General features: G+C 42.0%; 1 protein-coding gene across 4 annotated transcripts in view; it reads right to left on the bottom strand.

Annotated features, from left to right (window-relative positions):
* pou6f1 (POU class 6 homeobox 1) overlaps positions 1-23,890 on the bottom strand; it is a 186,346-nt gene that overhangs the window by 149,069 nt on the left and 13,387 nt on the right. For 3 of the 4 annotated variants that reach the window (XM_048523309.2, XM_048523308.2, XM_059643393.1), the window contains exon 2: positions 3,465-3,527. In XM_048523309.2, the coding sequence (XP_048379266.2) occupies positions 3,465-3,518 (54 nt within the window). In that variant the 5' untranslated portion in view covers positions 3,519-3,527. Of the gene's footprint in view, positions 1-3,464; positions 3,528-8,463; positions 8,592-23,890 lie in introns of all 4 variants that reach the window. The other variant, XM_059643392.1, reaches the window with a different exon arrangement.

Here is a 23,890-nt window from a genome sequence, read left to right as displayed (position 1 = left end):
GGTACATATTGTTGCTCCTGAGCATCAGTGGTAGAGGCAGTGGATGTTTGTGGATGTGGTGCCAATCAACCGGGCTGCTTTGTCCTGGATGGTGTCAAGCTTCTCGAGTGTTATTGGAGCTGACGCCATCTAGGCAAGTGGGAGTATTCCATCACCCTCCTGGCTTGTACCTTGTAGATGGTGGACAGGTTTTGGGGAGTCAGGAGGTGAGATACTCACTGGAGGATCCCTTGCCTCTGACCTACTCTTCTAGCCACTGTATTTATGTGATGAGACCAGTTCAGTTTCTGGTCAGTGGTAACCCCCAGGGTGTTAATCGTGGGGAATTCTGCGATGATAATGACATTGAACATCAAGGGGTGATAGTTAGATTCTCTCTTGTTGGCAATGGTCATTGCCAGGCATTTGTGTGGCATAAATGTCTGTTTAATGGCATTGGCTGCTGTCAGCCCAAATCTTGGATATTGACCAGACCGCATTTGGAGATAGGCTGTTTCAATATCTGAGGAGACATGAACGATGCTGAACATTGTGCAATTAGTAAATATCCCCACTTCTGACATTATGATGAAGCAGCTGAAGATGGTCAGGCCTAGGACATTACCCTGAGGAACCCCTGCAGAGATGGAGACCCCCAGCAAACACAATATCTTCCTTTGTGCCAGGTATAAAGAACAAAGAACAAAGAAAATTACAGCACAGGAACAGGCCCTTCAGCCCTCCAAGCCTGCGCTGATCGATATCCTCTGTCTAAATCTGTCATCTATTTTCTAAGGGTCTGTATCCCTTTGCTCCCTGCCCAGATACATCTTAAAGACACTATCATGCATGTGCCTACAACCTCTGCTGGCAATGCATTCCAGGCACCCACTGCTCTCTGCGTAAAGAACTTTCCATGCATATCTCTCAAACTTTCTTCCTCTCACTTTGAATTCATGACCCCTAGTAATTGAGTCCCCTACTCTGGGAAAAAGCATCTTGCTGTCCACCTCGTCTATACCCTTCATGATTTTGTAGACCTCAATCAGGTCCCCCTCAATCTCCACTTTTCTAATGAAAATAATCCTAATCTACTCAACCTTTCTTCATAGCTAGCACCCTCCATACCAGGCAACGTCTTGGTGAACCTCCTCTGCACCCTCTCCAAAGCATCCACATCCTTTTGGTAATGCGGCGACCAGAACTGTACGCAGTACTCTAAATGTGGCTGAACCAAACTCTTATGACTCCAATCAGCGCAGAGTCTTCCCCAGTTCCCATTGACTCCAATTTTGCACAAGTTCCTTGATGTCACGCTCGGTTAAATAACGCCTTGGTGTCAAGGGCCATCACGTTTCCCTCATCATCAGCTATTTATAATGCAAATTATAGTTTTTACTGAACACAGTCTGATTGTTAGCTCATACTTAGGATTTCCATTGCTGCAGTATTGATCATTACAGTAAAAGTTTTAAATAGTGAAATCTTGACAATCAATTTCTTCAATTGGGACTCATAGAATCAGAGAGATATACAGCATGGAAACAGGCCCTTCAGGCCAACTCATCCATGCTGACCGGATATCCTAAACTAATCTTGTCCCATTTGCCAGCATTTAGCCCATAAGCCTCTAAACACTTCCTATCCATATACCCATCCAGATGCCTTTTAAATATTGTAACTGTATCCGCCTCCACCACTTCGGCTGGCAGCTCATTCCATTCACAGCACCCTGTGTGAAAAAAGTTGTCCTTTAGGTCCCTTTTAAGTCTTTCCCTCTCACCTTAAACCTATGCCCTCTAGTTTTGGACCCCTCCACCCCAGGGAAAGACCTTGCCGAGTTACACTATCCATGTCCCTCATACTTTTATAAACCTCTATAAGGTCACCCCTCAGCCTCCAACACTCCAGGGAAAATAGCCCCAGTCTATTCAACCTCTCCCTATAGCTCTAACCCTCCAAGCCTGGCAACATCCTTGTGAATCTTTATTGAACTCTTTCTAGTTTCACAACATCCTTCCTACAGGAGGGAGAGCAGAATTGTATACAATACTCCAAAAGTGGCTGAAGAACTGTCCTGTACAGCTGCAACATGGCCTCCCAACTCCTAAACTCAATGCACTGACCAACAAAGTATACTAAAAGCCTTCTTCACTATCCTATCTACCTGCAATTCCACTTTCAAGGGGCTATGAACCTGTACTCCAACGTGTCTGTTCAGCAACACTCCTCAGGACCTTACCAGTAAATGTATAAGACCTGCTCTGATTTGCTTTTCCAAACTGCAGAACCTAATAGTTCACCAAATTAAACTCCATATGCCAATCCTCAGCCCATTGGCCCATTTGATCAAGATCCCATTGTATCCTGACGTAACCTTCTTTGCTGTCCACTACACCTCCAATTTTAGTTTAATCTGCAAACTTACTAACCATACCCCCTACATTCAAATCCAAATCATTTATATAAACAATAAAAAGCAGTGGACCCAGCACCAATCCTTGTGACACACTGCTGGTCACAGGCCTCCAGTCTGAAAAACAACCTTCCACAACCCTCCTTCTTCTAACTTTGAGACAGTTCTGTATCAAATAGCCAGTTCTCTCTGTATTGCATGAATTCTGGGTAATCCAAGTTGGACAATGGAAAAGAAAGTCGTGCTGTATGATCTGTTCCTTTTTTGAGGTATTTTCAGTGTTGGAGCTGAGTTTCTCAAATTCTAGGAGCAGTAATTACTGTTTTATAAGCTGTTGCATTGTTTTGGAGCTTTTGGGAAAAATGATCAAAACAACGGCACTTTAAATAAAGAAAACAGGGAGACAAAGGCAGTGACCACGTGGTGGAGCTGTTTGGAAAATTTTGTTCTTCCATGATATTGGACTTGAGGGGTCTGCAACAGAGGTGCAAAGGCTGTAGTTGGCTTATAGTCTGTGTAATTAGTTCCTCAGCTCAAGATTTTCCCTTATCAAAATATATTGCAGCAAGATTCCAATTCTCCTTCCTTCCCTTCCCTGAGCAGAAAACTGGATGGGTACTTGACATAACCAGCGTCCAAACCCAATTTAATTCTTCCTCAATAGTATAACTGCAATTAGAAACTCACATTAGAATCCCAGGATAAAAAACTAAATCCTACCACTCAGTGTTACAATACATACCACAGCCTCAACAGCATCCACATGCTCATTTGATACATCATTTCCTAGTCGTACTCCTTAAATATATTAAACATCAAAATGATTCAAAAGTAAAAAGATTTTTTACATTTCCAGGGAAAGCATGTATGTTCCAAAAGTTCCACTGGGCATTTGAGAGCAAAATAATCGAAGTCATTCTTCTATTCCAGAACACCAGCACATTAATACAAATTTAGGAATAAAAACTTAATCAAAAATAGATATTTTACATTTTCAAAGTTTACTGGTTTCCCGTTTAGATTAGAATAGGGTGCAAAGAATAATAAAAAGAGAAAAAAAGTGTCATACCTGCTTAGTGCTAGACAAAGCGTCACGCTGCTCTGTCAGACTGCCAGTTTCCATTGCACATCACTGAAAGAAAAAGATTCATCTGCCTTATTGCATAAACAGGGAACAGAATGTGAATAACGAACTTAATTTGAAGAAGGTGACCAGTAATATTGAATTAGTTTGTTTAATTTCGAAACATAGAATTCTGAAATGATTGGCTGCAAAAATATCTTCTGTACCACTGTACTGAACATGTTGAAAATATTCCCAGGAATACAAATTCTCCATAAATATTGTCCAATCATTGCTCATTGTCTCAGACAACACGTTGCTAAAAAGCAGCTTTTGTGAACAAGGTGTTCTGTTACAAAACTTAAACTGAAGTGGTGGCTCAATGGTTAGCAGTACTGTGTCACAATGCCAGGGACAGGTTCAATTCCAGCCTTGGACAACTGACTGCATGGAGTTTGCACATTCTCCCTGTATCTGTGTCAGGCTTGCTTCGGTTTCGTCCCAGTTGAAAGATGTGTAGGCTGGGTTAGCCATGGGAAATGCAGGGGTAGAGGGGTGGGTTTGAGTGAGATACTCTTCAGAGGGTTGGTATGGACTCAGTGGATTGAATGGCCTGCTTCCACACTGTAGGGATTCTATGAAGTGTGTTCAATCATTGTTAATGTGATTTAATTTAGTTAGTTCAATATTTGTGACACAGATCTTCCCCAACTTTTCTCCTGGGGAATTTGCTTAGCCCATGCATATGAGTCAGAAATTGGGGATGGAGACTTGGTACAATAGGTTTTCATCCTTTACATTGCTTCTGAACTTTAAGGGGTCCCTGAAATAAATGAGTAAAGTCTGTGCCAGCAACAGGTACAGAGAAAGCATGTCAAAGCAGCACGATAATGGAGCCTGAATAACCATTCGCTTCTTTAGACTCATCAGTTCCAGTTCTCCTCACTAATTTCCCCAACTCTCCCTCCCACAGCCATCAACCTCCTTTGTCCACACCCTCTAGCTGGTAAGCCATAATTTACTATTATGCTCCTTGCTTTTTTTTTTGTGTCTTTGTATGTGTGTTCTGAACAATTTCATTTGCTTTTATGCTCCTTCTAATCTTCATATTATATCACTGCAATCCAGCTCTTACTGTGCATCTTATCTGATTATATGTTGTTCCAGAAATAGAGGTAACCAGGGGATAAATAAGATTGAGGAAATTAAAACTAAATTAAAATGAGTAGAGAAAGAAAATTGCAGAAATTACAAGACAGAATTTCCAGGACCTAAAGGCCCACCATGCTCAGGTTTCAAAAAAAGCCAGCTACACAGATTGTGGGAACGATTTTCTAAAGCGCCCTGCAATGGTCACAGTGAATCAGAAGTCAGCAAAAGAAACACCACTACGAAAGAAGAAATGGAGAAAGTAAACAGCGAACAGCCTGCTAGGTATCCATCAATCATTGGGAAAATGCTGGAATATATTATTAAGGCAGCCTTAGAAAAACACAGTATGATTAGAGAAAGTCCACATGTTTATGAAAGGGAAAATCAGGTTCAGCAAATTTATGAGTGATGTTCAAGCAGATAACTAGTAGTGTAGATAAAAGGGAATCGGTACTTGTTTTTCCAAAAGACATTCAATATGGTGCTACACAAAAACGTTAATTCGAAGCATAAAGTTCCTGAAGTTGGGGTGATATTTTAGCAGAAAAGAGGTTCAGTTAAAAAACAGAAAACCGAGAGTCACTTGGAAAAGTGCACTGATTCTCAAGCTGGACTAAAAAGCTGAACATTTAATGAAAGTGTATCAGAGATAATGAGAACTGCAGATGCTGGAGAATCCGAGACAACAAAGTGTGGAGCTGGATGAACACAGCGGGCCAAGCAGCATCAGAGGAGCATAAAAGCTGATGTTTCGGGCCTAGACCCTTCATCAAAAAAAAGGGGGATGGGAAGAGGGTTCTGAAATAAATAGGGAGAGAGGGGGAGGCAGATCGAAGGTGGATAGAGGAGAAGATAGGTGGAGAGGAGACAGACAAGTTAAAGGGGCGGGGATGGAGCCTGTAGAGGTGAGTATAGGTGGGGAGGTAGGGAGGGGATAGGTCAGTCTGGGGAGGATGGACAGCTCAAGGGGGCAGGATGAGGTTAGGAGGTAGGGAATGGAGGTGCGGCTTGAGGTAGGAGGAGGGGATAGGTGGGAGGAAGAACAGGTTAGGGAGGCGGGGATGAGCTGGGCTGGTTTTGGGATGTGGGGGTGGGGAGGGGAGATTTTGAAGCTTGTGAAATCCACATTGATACCATTGGGCTGCAGGGTTCCCAAGCAGAACGTGAGTTGCTGTTCCTGCAACCTTCGGGTGGCATCATTGTGGCACTGCAGGAGGCCCAGGACGGACATGTCATCTAAGGAACGTGAGGGGGAGCTGAAATGGTTTGCGACTGGGAGGTGCAGTTGTTTGTTGTGAACCGAGCGTCGGTGTTCTGCAAAGTGGTCCACAGTATAGAGGTAGCTACAACGGGTACAGTGGATGCAATATACCACATTGGCAGATGTGCAGGGGAACATCTGGTTGATGTGGAAAGTCATCTTGGGGCCTGGGACGTGGGTGAGGTGTGGGGGCAAGTGTAGCACTTCCTGCGGTTGCAGGGGAAAGTGCCGGGTGTAGTGGTGTTGGATGGGAGTGTGGAGCAGAAAAGGGAGTCCCAGAGAGCGTGGTCTTTCCAGAAGGCAAACAATGGTGGGGATGGAAAAATGTCTTTGGTGGTGGGGTCGGATTGTAGATGGCGGAAGTGTCGGAGGATGATGCGCTGTATACGGAGGTTGGTAGGATGTATTGACCAAATGTCGGTACTTGACAGTAAGTGGCTTATTCATAATAATAAATTATAACAGATAGACTAAAGTATGAATAGCATCACTCTGCTGGTCAAAATTCTTAAACACCTATTTGACCTCCTCTCCCTCTCCCCCCCCCCCCCCCCCCCCCCCCACACACACACACACACACACACACACACACACACACACACACACACACAGCGAGAGCAAACAAGATTTCGTTTTCCCCAAGATCTCCCTATTTCAAGGTTTCTTTCAACTCCAGAGGACACAGCAGTTGGCTCACTAATTGTGAAGTCTTTTACTCACAGCAACTCGTCAGTCAGAGTGAATATCTAGGTGTCTTCAGGTTGCAGTGAGCGAGAGAGAGTAAGAGAGTCCAAGTCTTTGTCTTTTCTGAACCCTGTAGGTTTCTCTCCCTCTACCATTCACACACAACCAGGACCAATGAGCAAGTTGCTGCCACACTGCCTACATCCACAGTTGGTCATAATTTCACAAACCAATCAGGAACTGGCACATGACAAAGCTCACTGTGAACACACCCTGCTGACATAGCATCTTGGACATCTCCCCCACTGCTTGAACAAAGCAGCAGAGTGAACATAACTCACAATGAGTTCCAATCACTTGTTTTAAAAGGTGCAGCAATTTCTTCCACACTCCTTGGTGTAAAACAGTACTTTCCATTTTAAATCAACAATCTAAAATGTGGTTTTTATATGCCCTAATCCTTATAGGAGATGAAGCACCATTTCCAAGTGTATTTCATCACAAAGTATGTGACACAGAGGGAACAAATGTGCTGCTATGCCAGATGTAGACTTTAAAGTGTTGAAGAACCAATATTAATCCCAAAATCTATTTTCTACTTCCTCTGATACCGGTTTAGTTTGTTACGTAAGTACCACACTGGTTTAGTTTCTGGGAAAGTACCCACTGGTTTGTCTACACCCTGCTTATCAGCTTGTCGTAAGATTAAACCTACCCGCTAATCACTGGCATCAATCACAAATTTAAGAGGTCTGGTAAAGTCAGAGGCAGCCAAAACAGCTTCATTATAAGGATTACCTTTCATGCTCTTTCCATGTGTTACTGCAGATGATAAGATTGTCTAAATAAACTACACAGTTAGGTACATCAGCTACAACTTGATTTACAGTGGAGTAGCTGTGAAATTTTTAAAACCAATTATTGCTGTAATTCCAAGATAATAAAATGTGAGGCTGGATGAACACAGCAGGCCAAGCAGCATCTCAGGAGCACAAAAGCTGACGTTTCGGGCCTAGACCCTTCATCAGAGAGGGGGATGGGGAGAGGGAACTGGAATAAATAGGGAGAGAGGGGGAGGCGGACCGAAGATGGAGAGTAAAGAAGATAGGTGGAGAGAGTGTAGGTGGGGAGGTAGGGAGGGGATAGGTCAGTCCAGGGAAGACGGACAGGTCAAGGAGGTGGGATGAGGTTAGTAGGTAGCTGGGGGTGCGGCTTGGGGTGGGAGGAAGGGATGGGTGAGAGGAAGAACCCGTTAGGGAGGCAGAGACAGGTTGGACTGGTTTTGGGATGCAGTGGGTGGGGGGGGGAAGAGCTGGGCTGGTTGTGTGGTGCAGTGGGGGGAGGGGATGAACTGGGCTGGTTTAGGGATGCAGTAGGGGAAGGGGAGATTTTGAAACTGGTGAAGTCCACATTGATACCATATGGCTGCAGGGTTCCCAGGCGGAATATGAGTTGCTGTTCCTGCAACCTTCGGGTGGCATCATTGTGGCAGTGCAGGAGGCCCATGATGGACATGTCATCAAGAGAATGGGAGGGGGAGTGGAAATGGTTTGCGACTGGGAGGTGCAGTTGTTTGTTGCGAACTGAGCGGAGGTGTTCTGCAAAGCGGTCCCCAAGCGGTCCCCTATTGCTGTAATTCATTTGGTGTGCCAGATATGGATATCTCTTTAGCTCTTAATATTAATAGCACTTGCCAGTAACCCCCCCCCCATCAACAGATCAATCTTAGAAAGTAATGAAGGACTGCCAACCTTATCAATCCAAGTCTTCTAACTGAGGAATGGGTATGAATTTGTTTTATAACTGCTTACTTTTCTATAATCCATACAGAATGTAGATGATCCTTCGAGTTTAGAAGCCTGGAATTAATGGAAATTGAGGAAAACGCTCCACTCGTTAGAGTCATACCTGGCACATAGGAAGATGGTTGTGGTTGTTACAGGTCACTCATCTCAGGTCCAGGACGTCTCTGCAGGAGTCCCTCAGTGTAGTGTACTAGGCCCAACCATCTTCAGCTGCTTCATCAATGACCTTGCCTACATGATAAGGTCAGAAATGGGGATGTTTGCTAGCGATTGTGCAATGTTCAGCAATACTCGCAACTCTTTGGGAACTGAAGCAATCCATTTCAAATGTAACAAGGTACAGACAATATCCAGGCTTGGGCTGTCAAGTATCAAGTAACATTCACACCACGCAAATGCTAGGCAATGACCATCTCCAATAACAGACAATCTAACCACTGTCCCCTTGACATTCAATGGTGTTATCAACACTGAATACTCCCACCATCAACATTGTTTGGGGACTCGTCAACTGAGGTAGTATGGGCTGAGGTTAGAAACAGGAAAGGAGAGGTCACCCTGTTGGGAGTTTTCTATAGGCCTCCGAATCATTCCAGAGATGTAGAGGAAAGGACAGCAAAGATGATTCTCGATAGGAGTGAGAGAGACAGGGTAGTTGTCATGGGGGACTTCAACTTTCCAAATATTGGCTGGGAACACTATAGTTCGAGTACTATGGATGGGTCAGTTTTTGTCCAGTGTGTGCAGGAGGGCTTCCTGACACAGTATGTAGATAGGCCAACAAAGGGGGAAGCCACATTAGATTTGGTACTGGGTAATGAGCCTGGACAGGTGTTAGATTTGGAAGTAGTTGAGCACTTTGGTGATAGCGATCACAATTCTGTTATGTTTACTTTAGTGATGGAAAGGGATAGGTGTATACCACTGGGCAAGAGTTACAGCTGGGGGAAAGGCAATTACGATGAGATTAGGAAAGAGTTAGGGAGCATAGGATGGGGAAGGAAACTGCAGGGGATGGGCGCATTAGAACTGTGGAGCTTATTCAAGGAAAAGCTCCTGTGCGTCCTAGATAAGTATGTACCTGTCAGGCAGGGAGGAAGCTGTAGAGCGCGGGAGCCATGGTTTACGAAGGAGGTGGAATCTCTGGTCGAGAGGAAGAAGGCGGCTTATGTTAGGATGAGATGTGAAGGCTCAGTTAGGGCGCTTGAGGGCTACGAGGTAGCCAGGAAAGACCTAAAGAGATCGCTCAGAAGAGCCAGGATGAGACATGAGAAGTTGTTGGTGGATAGGAACAGGGTAAATCCTAAGGCTTTCTATAGGTGTTTAGGGAATAAAAGAATGACGAAAGTAAGATTAGGGCCAATCAAGGATAGTAGTGGGAAGTTGTGTGTGGAGTCAGAGGAGATAGGGGAAGCACTAAATGAATATATTTCAACAGTATTCACTCTAGAAAATGACTGTTGTCAAGAATACTGAGATACAGGCTACTAGACTAGGTGGGATTGAGGTTCACAAGGAAGAGGTATTAGAAATCCTACAGAGGGTGAAGATAGATAAGTCCCCTGGGCCGGATGGGATTTATCCTAGGATCCTCTGGGAAGCCAGGGAGGAGATTGCCTAGCCTTTGGCATTGATCTTTAACTCATCATTGTCTACAGGAATAGTGCCAGACGACTGGAGGATAGCAAATGTGGCTCCCCTGTTCAAGAAGGGGAGTAGAGACAACCCTGGTAATTATAGACCAGTGAGCCTTACCTCAGTTGTTAGTAAAGTGTTCGAAAAGGTTATAAAAGAGATAGGATTTATAATCATCTAGAAAAGAACAAATTGATTAGGGATAGTCAGCATAGTTTTGTGAAGGGAAGGTCGTGCCTCACAAACCTTGGAGTTCTTTGAGAAGATGACCAAACAGGTAGATGAGAGTAAACCGGTTGATGTGGTGTATATGGATTTCAGCAAGGCGTTCGATAAGTTTCCCCACAGTCGGCTATTGTACAAAATGCGGAGGAATGGAATTGTGGGAGGTATAGCAGTTTGGATTGGAAATTGGCTTGCTGAAAGAAGACAGAGGGTGGTAATTGATGGGAAATGTTTATCCTGGAGACCAGTTACTCGTGGTGCACCACAAGGGTCGGTGTTGAGTCCACTGCTGTTTGTCATTTTTATAAACGACCTGGATGAGGGCGTAGAAGGATGGGTTAGTAAATTTGCAGACGACACTAAGGTCGGTGGAGTTGTGGATAGTGACGAAGGATGCTGTAGGTTGCAGAGAGACATAGATAAGCTGCAGAGCTGGGCTGAGAGGTGGCAAATGGAGTTTAATGCAGACAAGTGTGAGGTGATGCACTTTGGTAGGAGTAACCGGAAGGCAAAGTACTGGGTTAATGGTAAGATTCTTAGTAGTGTAGATGAGCAGAGAGATCTCGGTGTCCATGTACACAGATCCTTGAAACTTGCCACCCAGGTTGACAGGGCTGTTAAGAAGGCATACAGTGCAGCACATGGACTGCAGCGGTTCAAGAAGGCAGCTCACTACCACCTTCTCAATGGCAACTGGGGACAGGCAATAAATGCTGGCTAGCAATGTCCACATCCCATGTGTGAATTAAAAAAAAAGAACAATACTACCAGTGAACTTCACCTGCTGTGGCTACGTTCAATTAATGATTTTCCAGCATGTATCGGACCTCAACCAGTATTGACCTTTCTTCTCTGGGCTTAACTAAATTCGTCCTGACTCTTCTATATCCGTATCATGTATAGATAATGTCGTCCATCCAGGTGCTTATCTATAGATGATCTTATGCTTCTTATATTGCCTTACAAGATCTTCCCATTGTCCTCACTCTAAATATGAGGGCAGTGTCTCTGACCCAGCATTTTCTACATTGGACAGTCCGATTGTCAGAGGATTGCTTTGAAAATGATTTAGTTCGCTTTCTACCTTAAAGTGTTATTCTCTCTGACATCCTCCAGAGTTCAATGAAAGCCAAAATGTTAGTCAGTCAATGTGACAATGGATAGTATATCCCGTTTTATTGTACAAAAACCCAACTAGAGTGTGACTTGTTACGTAGACTAGTAGTATTCAGGGTTGTAAACAAATCAACCATGGATGGAGTTGATTTATTCCTGGGGAATGATTTGGCCGGAGTAGAAATTATAGCTTCACCTATAATCGTGAAGTGTCAGAGCGAGGCTAAAGAGGCAAAACAGTTGCAAGAACAGATTTCAGGTATCTCCCCCCCACCAACGTTGTGTGTAGCGACCAGCACAACTGCTAAGTAAAGTCCATCACCAGAGGTTACTGCAATACTACAAGCTTATGTTAGGGTAGCTGAAACTCTCCTTCAGAAGATGGATAACTCAAAAGAAGTGTTTGGCATGTCTTTATTTGTTGATGCTCAGGAGACAGATTCGGTGTGAAGTAAGTTAGCAGAGACAGCTCACACTGAAGTGGAAGCTGAAGGAGTTCCAGAGCATGAGAAAATTAGAATGGAGTTCTCACAAGAAGGTGGTGACAGGCTCACAAACCTGCAGCCAAAGAATGGATGGTTGTACATCAAATAGTGGTATCATCCAGATATTTCTCCTAAATCTAAATGCTGTCTGTCACCTTAGCTCTAGAAGACAATTCCACACCCAATGTACTTGCTAATTCAATTAACCTGGCTTTTGTAATTTTATTTTTAAGTCTGTGAGGGATAACTCTGCCACCTGCAGGAAGCCTTTCACAGCTTCCAGTGTCATTTTATTTTATTGTCATCTGTTTAATTCATGGTTCGCCTTCCAAGGCTCCTGGAAATGCACGACATAGTTTCCAACATGTGCAGAAGTGATTAGTATGTTCACATCTCAATTTAACAATATGGGCATTAAGAATTTTCTGTAATGTTTACTGTATCCAAGATTTGAAACAAAAAATGTATTCAGGGACAATGACACCTCAACAAGTGGATTTGTATATGATGAACATACTTGGTCATGGCCTAGATATTGTGCTCATGGGGAAATAACAACACTTGTTGCTGAGTTTGAAGAAAGTTATTCCAAACGTCCATCAACTCTGTGACATAGATTTTTCCCATTTCCCAGCATTAGTTTAGCTCTGGTCTAAGTGCTAGAGGATCTCTGGTGTCCCGCAATAGTCTTTCATCAAGCAAGCTATGCAGTTAAGCAGCATGAAGAATGATTACAGACTGGAAGTTTTAAAAAAAGTTCGAATTCTCAATCATTTAGAGACTAATAATTTGGATCAATGTACAACAGTAAAAGGTTGAAAAGTCATGTTTCAAAAATTAAAAAAAAATTACATGGAATAGAATTTTTTGTATTAATAAGAAATGTGATATTTCACAAATATAAAGCTTTTTCAGGGCCAGACAGATTGTTCACAAGTAACGATGATTTTAGTGCATCATTAAATATAGTTCTATCTCATTTCGTAATTGCATACTTCTTAATCCTATATCACTAAATAATACCACAATAAAATTTTTATTGTCCATTTCAACAATCCCACAAGAGCTCCCAATCTCTTATCACAACTCACATGGGAAAGTGTGCTGATACTTGAGCCCCATTGCTGCTGGGGTGGTCACAAAAGTTAATGATTTAATCAAAGTACTCAAAGACTTTACACCTGTGTCAGATTAACATAAACACTGACCAGTGTTCCTGTACATAACAGTAAACTGTTTATTATAAAGAAGTGAATTCTAACCACAGGCAAACAAAAATATGAACGATCAACACGCTCAAATAGTTGAAACTCTTAGCTCCTTCTTAAACTCCCTTAACAAATACAGACACAGAAACAAACAAACAAACATGCATATTTGTGGGTGGAGAAAACAATACTGGGGAGACACAGTTCAATAGTACCAGGACCTTCTATTCTTTGATACTCTTATTTCCAAATTATTTCAATTCTTTGCAGAAGACACAGGGCATTTGGCATACTAATTGCAAAATTATTCAATCATTGGTTAGTAGCAGTAGCTTACAGAAAATGCTGGGAAAGGATAATGAGCTGTCTTCCAATCACTGGCAAGAGAGATAGACCTAGTCACTCTTGCTGTCTGGGAACTCTGCCCCTGTATTACAAACACAGCAGCTGCTCAACCACCTACCCACCCAATCAGGGAACTGTCACCATTTTTATGACTTCTTGTATCCACAACCAGTCCTGACAACACAAACCAATCAGCATGCTGTCACTCAGCAGAGTATAATCTGCACACCCACCCCAATGCCATGTCATCTTAGATATCCCCCTCATTGCTTAGATAAAACAAGTGTAAACACAATTCATAACAAGTTCTAATAACTTGTCTTTAATGGTGCAACTTATTCCACAATCCTCGGTTTAAACAGTCAATTTCCCATTTTAGTCTACAATTCAAAATAAAGAAAAAAATAATCTTTACAATGTGGAATAAATGGGGAATTTTCAAGTTGGCAAAATGTGATTACTGGAGTGCTAATTGGATTATTGGAGTTCAGTTGGATAATTGAACTGCAATTATTTATAATGAATGGATTAGACAAAGCGGCAAAGAGTAATACATCTAAACTTGTTGATGATACAAAGCAAGGTGGGAGTATCAGCTGTGACGTGGACAGAAAGTCACTATAAAAGACGGGTATAGGCCCAAAATGTCAGCTTTCATGCTCCTAAGATGCTGCTTGGACTGCTGTGTTCATCCAGCTCTACACCTTGTTATCGCAGATTCTCCAGCATCTGAAGTTCCTATTATTGCTAAATGATTGGGCAGCAAGGTTGTAGCTGGAGTATAAAGTGGAAGTGTGAGGTTATTCACTTTCGCAGGAATAGGAAAGTAGATTTTTTTTAAAAGGTGTAAAACATCTAAACATTTAGGTTTAGAGGGACTCCAGTTTATTCATACAAGGAATACAAAAGGTAGCATGCAGGCACAACAAGCAATTAGAAAGGCAAATGGTATGTTGGCTATTATTGCAAGGGGATTAAGTGACAAGATTAAAAAGTTTTTGCTGCAATTGTGTAGGCCTCAAAAGATTGAGCCCAGAATTACAGCATCTGGGAGGAAAGTCAGGATGGCAGAAATATTTGGAGAGGAGACTGGCAGGGCTAATGACAGAGTGAAGATCACAGTATATGAGAAGGATATTTGAGTGGGATATACCAGGAAAGAGGAAGAACAAGGAGATGAATGGATGGATACAATCCAAAATGATCTGAAGGAGAATGGTGTCCAGAGACTGAGGCAAGTGAAGAAAGGCCATCATGAATTGTGGCTCTACCTAGTGAAATAAACAAACGCAAGTGGTAGACATAGTTGGTGAGATCACATCTGAAGTGCAGTGGTGTGCATAGTTTTTGTCTCTGCATTTAAGGAAATATACACTTGCTTTGAAGGTGGTACAACCAAGATTCAGCAGATTGGTCCTGAAATGAGAAGATTGTCCTATGACAAGAAGCTGAGTGAATTGTGTCTATTTTCCCTGGATTTTAGAAGAATGAGAGATGGGGATCTCATTTGAAGTAGGCAAGATTCTGAAGAGAAACCAAAAGAACTGTGAATGCTGTAAATCAAAAACAGAAACAGAAGTTGCTGGAAAAGCTCAACAGGTCTGGTAGCATCTGTGAGCTCAGGAAAGGTCACTGGACCTGAAATATTATTTTGAATTTCTCTTCACAGATGCCGCCAGACCCTCTGAGCTTTTCCAGAAACTTCTGTTTTTTTCGTTTAAGATTTTAAAGAGATTTGTTCCCTCTGGCTGGGGAATCTAGAACATAGAGCACAACCTCAGTAGGAGGGGGTGAACATTTAGGGTTGAGATGTGGAGGAATTTCTCCACTCAAAGGGTTGTTTCCACGTACCAAAAAAGGTTTTGAATCATTCTCTGCGTTTAAGGCGGAGACAGATTATTGGTCACTTGGGTATTCTTGGGTTTCAAGAGCAGCCAGGAAAGGAGAGTTGTGAGCAAAAATCAGCATGATCATATTGAATAGTTCTTCCTGTAATAATCTTTGACCTGGAAGTAGTTAACAGTAAGGATTATTATTACAACATATTTTGGGAATCTGTAATTGTTTTTAGAAATGCTTGGAAATGATTTTTTTAAAGAAGTTTACCTCAATTGTAAAAGGATCAATTGCAATTTTCTGCTGTAGTAAGAAATACTGCTATGCATGACCTAGATACACTTGAATTAGAAACAGTGCCCAACAGGAAGATATGGAAGCCAGGTGACCAAATACAGACAGCTGATCAGACATAGACACAGTTAAAAAGAGAATAAAAGACAGACAGAAAGAGAAACACAGAATTTCTGACAAGCAAAACCACAAAAGCTCTCCGTAATGAAGGAAATTTTGCATTTGATAACAAGAATAATATAACTTGAATGGAGGTAAAAGTGAACTAACTCCTAAAATCAGTGCAGATAGGTCAAGCATCAAAAAGCAGTGAAAGTCTGTGTTGAACACCCAGATCCTGGTCTGGGTGCTGTTGGGCAATTGGCTGGACAGGAATTCTTGAAAGCTATTCCATCAGGACTGATGCAAGCCAAGAATGTTCACTTATGTGTTTCATCGCAAATGTAACTCCAGGGCTGAATTGATAGAGTAGGAAAGTGAAAGACCCTTTGTACTTGAGCGGAGTTAGAGAACTTTTGAATTACATGTAGGGCCACAGGTGCAGGAAGTGATGTAGGTGCTCAGATTGCGCCAGGCCTACATTTGCTATATCAAAGTGAAACTTACCTTTTCATTTGAAGTATTATTTACCAGTTAATTCACGGCAAATTGATATTTTAAAAAATGTGTAAATGAATGTGCTTACATGAAGAGAAGTCTTTTGGTAATTTCTTCACTTGAAAGGCACTCACTCACTCAGTGAAGTTGATTATTTTGGTTTATGGATCTCGGGATTGTAGCATTTCTCAATGTGTAATAGTCATAAACACATTTCATTTTCCTTCTGTTCTAAAGCAAGTTCTTGTTTTAAGCTGCTCCATTTTTAAGTCAGTTTTAATGGCTGACATCAGTCAGTTAATAGTGCCTGAACTCCCGCTAGCTTCAGGCATTTAATTTTCCTTTTTCTAAACAAAAAACACACCAGGTCATGCACAGAGCTGCACGGTCTGATTGGTGATGTTGCAATCCTTGGCCTTGCCAGTAATTCCTGACCTTCCCTTTTACCAACGTTTCTGTTCACCAACCCTCCCAGTCACTGCTGACTTTCCCTCCCTCTGCCTCTGCAGCTGGCAGCTTACCCCTGCAACTCGAAGCTGTTCTTGCTGCCTCTAGTCACTCATTTTGTGAGCCCTCTCACACAATGAGGCTTGAGAGGGGGTGCAGAGTGAGCAGGAGAGGTGGCAAGAGGGAGGATTGGCAAGCATGATCGGCAGCAAGCTAGACAGTTCTGGAGCAGGAGAGATAGTCAGCCAGAGAGCTGCAAGGTTGGCAAGCAGGTGAGGTAGCCAGTATAAGGTCAGCATATTTCTTTTATATTTTTAAAATGTTAACATTTCAATGCTGCTTTCTGACCAGAAAGGCCTGACAGAACCAAAATTTTGATTTCTAATGTAGTTTTATTTAAAGTTGCACTTTTGAGGAACACTACAACATTAAGTGAGTTCTTACTCATTTAAGTCTGGTGTCCCAACATTAAGTAAGATTTCTCATAAAATCTGTTTCTTCTTTCATTTGCTTTTGAGATGTGGGTGGATCCTGGCAAGGCCACAATTCATTGCCCATTCTAGCTATCCCAAAAACTTGGTGCTTGGACCTTCACCTTGAACTGTTGGAACACCTATATTGCACAGGATACGGAATTGTATGCTTCTGAGCCTCTAACAAGCAACTGTGATGTATGTTGAAGTAGAATGACGTGTGAGACTTGGAGAGGAGTGAGAGATTATGGTATTCCCGTGGAGTTACTGCTCTTGTCCTTAAGAACTAAAAAAAAATTCAAGGGGAATAAAGAAATGCCAAAGTAAGTGTGGTGAGTTACAGAAGTGGAGTTATGACATAGCGTACTGTTGCATGACATACTGCAGCCATAAAGAGGAGGAATGAAGGGTCTCAAGCTTACCTGAATGAAATACTACTCAGGTTTATTGTAGTTAGACCCATCAGGCGAGTGGTGGTGCCACCGAGGCCAATAGAGGGTGTTTCATGCTTTTTATTTTGGGAGATGTCATTGGTACCATGAGGGTGTCAAACAATGTTGTTGTGTGTACTTGTTGCCCCAAGCCCGGATGCTGTTCAACTCCTGCTGTAGGCTAGCAATATCTACTTCATTCTCAGGAGGATTTTGCGCATTCTCCCTGTGTGTGTGTGTGGGTTCCTCTAGCTGCTCTGGTGTCCTCTCACAGTCCAAAAAAATTCAGGTTAGGTTGATCGGCCACACTAAATTGTTTAGTATCCAGGGATTTGCACGCTAGGTGGATTAGCCATGGAAAATGCAGGGTTACAGGGGCAGGGTAGGAGGATGGGTCTGGATGGGGTGCTCCTCAACAGGAAATGTAGACTTGATAGGCTGAATGGCCTGCTTCCACACTGTAGGGATTCTATGATTCTCTGATTTATAAAAGGAGTCCCAACAGTTAACAAACATCCATCACCTGATATTAAGTCAGAAAATGTCATTGATGAAGCACCTGAAAATGATTGGACTAAGCCTGCTGCCTTGAGAAAGTCTTGCAATAATGCCAAGGGGCAGCAATGGTCAAACTTCGACAAATATTTTATCTTTCTGTGCGTAAGAAATGACTTCAACCACAAGAAGGTTTAACCTGATGACAGAATTAGGACTTTCTGTCACTTTACTGATGACTGGGACTTGGCTCAAAATTCAATCATGTTTTTTGTGGATCTGACATACCTGGGTAAGATGATGGCTTCGCTGTTGCTGTACTGATCAAGTAGAGCAGGGAGTGACTGGTACAACTATACATCTTAGCAACAGCTAAACATGTTCTCAGGGTCTTTGTCAAGGCCACAATACTGCCATCTTGGAAGATCTAAAAGGGCTAATCTTGCTTGGGAAAATCGGAGATACAAAGAGCCTACATATTGTAGTAATTGCAGATACTCCCAGATAACACTGGTGTTGGCTGCAGGAAAGTTGCGCAAACGAGGAAGAATGTTAAGTAACTCCAAGATCAGAAAAAAAAACACAAATCATATCTTGATTTAAGCACCGAGCACAGCAAAGGATTTTAACATCCAAACGTTTCATTAGCCTTCAACCCGATTAAAATCTGGCAATTTATAGCATCTGACACTAAAAAGGAAGAATTACACAGTTCCCCACTGGGAGTACAGGCCACGTTTATGTGCTAAAGTTTTTAAAAGTGGGACTTCAATATCTGATCTGCCAAGTTATGAGAAGAGAATACTACTACTGACCATTATTAACAAAATCAATGGGGTTCAATAAAGCAATGTCAGTTAATGCATCTAAGTCCAACTTTTCAATTTAGTGACTCTGAAAAACCGGATTAACAACACTTGATTCAGTGTTGCACTGTGGTCCTGTTGTGATTGAGTGAATAAATTACATCACAATTTGCATTTTAACAGAGTCATTGATGTAGAAAGATCTGAAGGCTCTGGATAGAGAGGTAATTAGATTTCTTTTTAAAAAAAAGTGTCCAGCTAAAGAATCACATATGAGGAGGAGTGACCAAGCATTTTGTCCTTAAAATCCCCAAATTTTGACCATCTTCAGGGAAGTGGAGAGATGGCAGGAAATTGAGGGTCAGATGAAGTTGCAGCATAGTTTCCAATGTTGAATTTCAACTGACTTGAATTAGCTTTATTGTCACATGTACTCAAAAAGAGTACAGTGAAAAGTTTACAAGTCGCCACTTACAGCACCATCTTAAGTACAAGGTACCTGGGTACAGGTTCTTCAGTACAAGTTTATCAAATCGTTTATTACTGAATTATTTATTGTTATGTGTATTCAAAGTAAAAATTTAGTGACATGTATGATCCCAGTGCAAACATCAAATGTTCCTGTGTGAGAAAAAGATCATTTCATACACTTAATCAACACAAATTAGATACTGGAATTTCAGATCCAATATTACTGACATACTTAGCTGAATGTAGCAACTCATCTATTTTAGACCAAGAAAACAGCAATATGAAGTAGCCACAGTCCCATGGGGTTGCTCTCAATCACATTAGAGACCACTGGTGGTGGTTTAACCGGAGGGTCATCATGCCTCAGGTTCAGTCAAGAAAATGGGGCCTTCATGATGATCTTAACTGGTACAGGAATTGAACTCAAACCATTGGCATTACTCTGCATCACAAACCAGCCATCCAGCCAACTGAACTAACCAACCCCATAGCAGTGTACGAGATGAGAAAAGAACTTCATTTCAGCTAATCTGAACAGTTCAGAGCTTTTTTTGAAATAAGTTTTCATGAAACGTGAGCTTTGTTCACAGGTCCAATGTTTGTCTTCTGTCCAAATTACCCCAAGAAGGTGATGAGGAGCTGCCTCCTTGAACTGCCTCAGTCCACACGGCATAGGTACACTCACGGTTCTGTTCGGGAAGGAATTCCAGGGCCTAGTGACACTGAAGGAATAGTGGCTCATTTCCGAGTCAGGATGTTGTGTAATTGGAGGGGATCTTGCAGATGTGTTCCTATGTATCTGCTTCCCTTACCCTTACAATTGCGCAGCCTCTACGACCTGGAAGGTGCTGTTGCGAAAGCCTTGGGGAATTTGTGTAGTGAATGTTGCAGATGGTTTATAGCCAGATTAGATTAGATATGATTCCCTACAGTGTGGAAACAAGCCCTTCGGCCCAACGAGTCCACACCACCCCTTGGAGCATCCCACCCAGATCCACACCCCTGAACACTACAGGCAATTTAGCATGGCCGATCCACCTAGCCTGCATATCTTTGGACTGTGGGAGGAAACCGGAGCACCCAGAGGAAATCCATGCAGACACGGGGAGAATGCGCAAACTCTGCACAGACAGTTACCCGAGGCTGGAATCGAAACCGGGTCCCTGGCGCCGTGAGGCTGCAGTGCTAACCTCTGAGCCACTGTGCCGCCCCAAAGGGCGGCCAGAGTGCTTTATGTAGCACTTCTGAAGTTACTCACTGAATGTAGGAAATACAGCAACAATTTACACACAGCAAGATCATACAAACAGCAATATGACAATGATCAGTTTTTGCTATGCCAATTGAGAGTTAAAGACTGGCCAGCAAATAAAGTAACATATACTCAGGTCTTAAAAGTCTAAAACTTCAGTCTCATTTACTTTGCCTGAGCTTAAGTCTTGAAATGTTGCAGGCCTGCATTTCCCTCTTGGTCCACTGAAGTAATAAAGTCTGAAGGTTGACGACGACAGATGCACATGGTGGTTTATTGCTTCACTCCAATCAGAGGAGTTAAATCCCTGAAGCAAAAACGTGGCTTGGTTTTTCAAATACAAGGGCAACACAGCATGGAACTGGAGGAACACAGCAGGTCAGACAATGCCTTCTGAAGCGGGGTCCTGGCCTAAAACGTCAACTTTCCTATTCCTCTGATGCTGCCTGGCCTGCTACGTTTCTCCAGCTCCACACTGTGTTGCCTCTGACTCCAGCATCCACAGTTCTTACTATCTCTGGTTGGTTTTTCAACTAGATAGGCAAAGGCTAGCCTGCAATCTCTGCTTGCTCATGGATCTTAAATAAGGACCTGCTCCTTTGCTGATCTCAGCTCTATCTGCCTAAAAAATGTCTCATTAAATGGTCCTCATCAGAAACTAGGCTATCAGGTGGCCACCATATCATGTTTCTCATTGTCTTTTCAAATGGTCTCTGACAACTTAGACCTTAAACACACATTAGTGTTTGAGACTCAGTCATTCACATATCCTTGTAGCAGAATGAGTTTGATCACATCCATTCTTTGAAATTCCACTCCAAAGCTGAGAAGTCCCTAAGTGCACTCTGAACTAATTTCTATAATTAAGGGTCTAGGCCTGAAACATCAGCTTTCCTGCTCCTAAGATGGTGCTCGGCCTGCTGTGTTCATCCAGTTCTACACCTTGTTATCTCGGATTCTCCAGCATCTGCAGTTCCTATTATCTCTAATTTCCATAATTATTTGGATAAGGTAGCCACTAATCCACAGGAGAGGTTTGTTGTATTTTGATAAAATCTCAATGAGCCATTTTGAAAGTTGGTTTGCGTCTTAATATCTTGTCCAGACACGAAGACCAGTTCTATGTGCACAAATAGAAAAGGGTTCTGATTTCTCAACTGCATTTTGTTTTAACAGCAAGGTGTCCATTGCTTTAAGGAAAATGAGAAAGGATCAAATTTCAAATTTACATTCCATGATTCTGGATGATGTTGGTAGAACAACTGAGTCCAATAATCTCAGACTGTAATCTCCGCTCCCCCATTTTGTTTAATTTTCTTTGCATACAGTCTTGACATGGGGTTTCAGTGGAAACCATTCTAGGCACATCTTCTGTTCCTTTACCTGTTCCATTTCTGTCTTCTCTGGTTATGTTGAGTTGTACAAGGCACTGGTGAGGCCACTTCAGGAGTTTTGTGTACAGTTTTAGTCGCACCCCCCCCCCCCCACCCCCGGAATAGGAAGAATATTTTTAAATTGGGGAGGGTTTTGAAAAGATTTACCAGGGTGTTGCTTGGACTAGAGGGTTTGCGTTATAAGGAGCAGCTGCCCAGTCTGGGACTTTCTTTTCCACTGGAACATACGAGGTTGAAGAGTGGCCTTCTTGAGGTTTATAAAACAACAGGCATAGATAAGGTGAATAGCAAAGGTCTTTGCCCTAGGGAAGAAGTGTTCAAAACTAGAGGGCATGTTTTTAAGGCAAGAGGAGAAAGATTTAAAAAAGGGACCTGAGGGACAACTTTTACTACACAGAGGGTGGTCATAGGTGGTATTAAACTTCCAGAGGAAGTGGTAGATGCAGGTCCAGTTACAACATTTAAAAGACATTTGAACAGGTACAGGAAGAGGAAAGGCTTAGAGCAAGGGCAAGGAACCTTTTTTTACATTGGAAGGTCACATTTTATTTAACCAAGATCCTATTAGGCTGCATGCTGAGAATTTAACATATACAAATGTCATGTTTTTGTCAACATATCTACTAATTTTATTAAAGCCTACTATTGAGGACTTTAAACAAAATAAAAATTCAAAGACACATTTGTTTGGCAAAGTTGACAGCAGAACTAATAAGAAGTGACGAACTTAGGCAAACTACTTAATGGCTTTTTTGTGATTGCTTATTGAGAGATAGGAATCAGATATTTGGCTTTAACTGGTCCTCCAAGAGAACATCTGAGATCTCAAGCGCATTTTATTTTGTGTTACGTATGAAAATGTTGATTCACAACAGTAGGTTGTGCAAAAACAAAAACAGCATTCAATGAGCATGTTGACGTAGACATGGGTATTCAACGCCATTTTTCCATCTTTCAATGGGATCCTTCTTGGCATCAAATAGAGACTTCAGAATATCATCTTCTGAGAGCTCAAATCAATTCCATCTGTAAGTCATCAGGTGCTTTGGAGACATCAACCATGTGTGGTTGAAAAACTAGTTTCAGTGTGAGATCATGTGTTTCACAAAATCTGCAAACCTTTCATTGTATTCTTCAATCAGGGAGTCTAGAACAGCTGTGTATTCTTTCATGTCACATGCTTGTATCGCAGTCATTAATTGCTTTTGCCAGTTCAGGAAAGTGCTCAGCTGAAAGCTCTAATCAGGTAAGGATAGTTTTGAAAAAGGTCAACTTTTTTTTCAAAATACCTAGATTTTTAACCACATATCATAGGTAGATTTAGTCTTACTGTGCAAAAAAAATTCAGATCATTTTGCTTCATCAGTAGATCACACAAAAGTGCAGCATTTCTGCAGAAGGCCTCTTGACAATTCACATGATTCATTCAGTTCCTCAAAAAAAATCTTGTGATTTGTTTTTGAAAAGATAAAAGCTTTACAAGTATTTGTCCTTGTGACAACCAGCACACTTTAGAATGACATGGCAGATCCACACTGAACGTTTCATCAAGCTGAAGCATGTTGCGACACTGGCAGAGCCGTGATGCATTTGTTTGAATGTAGTTTACGAGGCCTAGAACTTTAATGTGTCACTTAAAACAGTAGATTTGGCACAGAAATACTGTTTCGCCTCAGGCATTTTTCTTTGAAGATAGTGAAGATGTCAATTCCATGTGTCCTCGCCGTAAGGGTATGCAAAGCTAGTAGCTCCTCATGGCAATGAAAATCTGCAATTATAACTCGAATAAGAAATAACACCTGTGCTGAGTCAGTGAATTCATCAAAGGCAACTGAACAATAAATGTCTTTGCTTTGGCATATTGTATGAAGTTGTTCTGTTACATTGAGGTATAATTCATGTCGCCGATCAGTTATGGTCCTTCTTGAAAGAGGTAATTGTTTGTACTTATTAACCTTATCTGAAGCTAAACATCCTACAACTTCAACAATCCATTCTTTTATGATTTCCACATCACAAA

Source organism: Stegostoma tigrinum, chromosome X, assembly GCF_030684315.1.
Source record: "Stegostoma tigrinum isolate sSteTig4 chromosome X, sSteTig4.hap1, whole genome shotgun sequence".
Taxonomy (NCBI): Eukaryota; Metazoa; Chordata; class Chondrichthyes; order Orectolobiformes; family Stegostomatidae; genus Stegostoma; species Stegostoma tigrinum.
The sequence above is the reverse complement of the archived record's forward strand: the minus strand, read 5'-3'. Positions and strand labels throughout refer to the sequence as shown.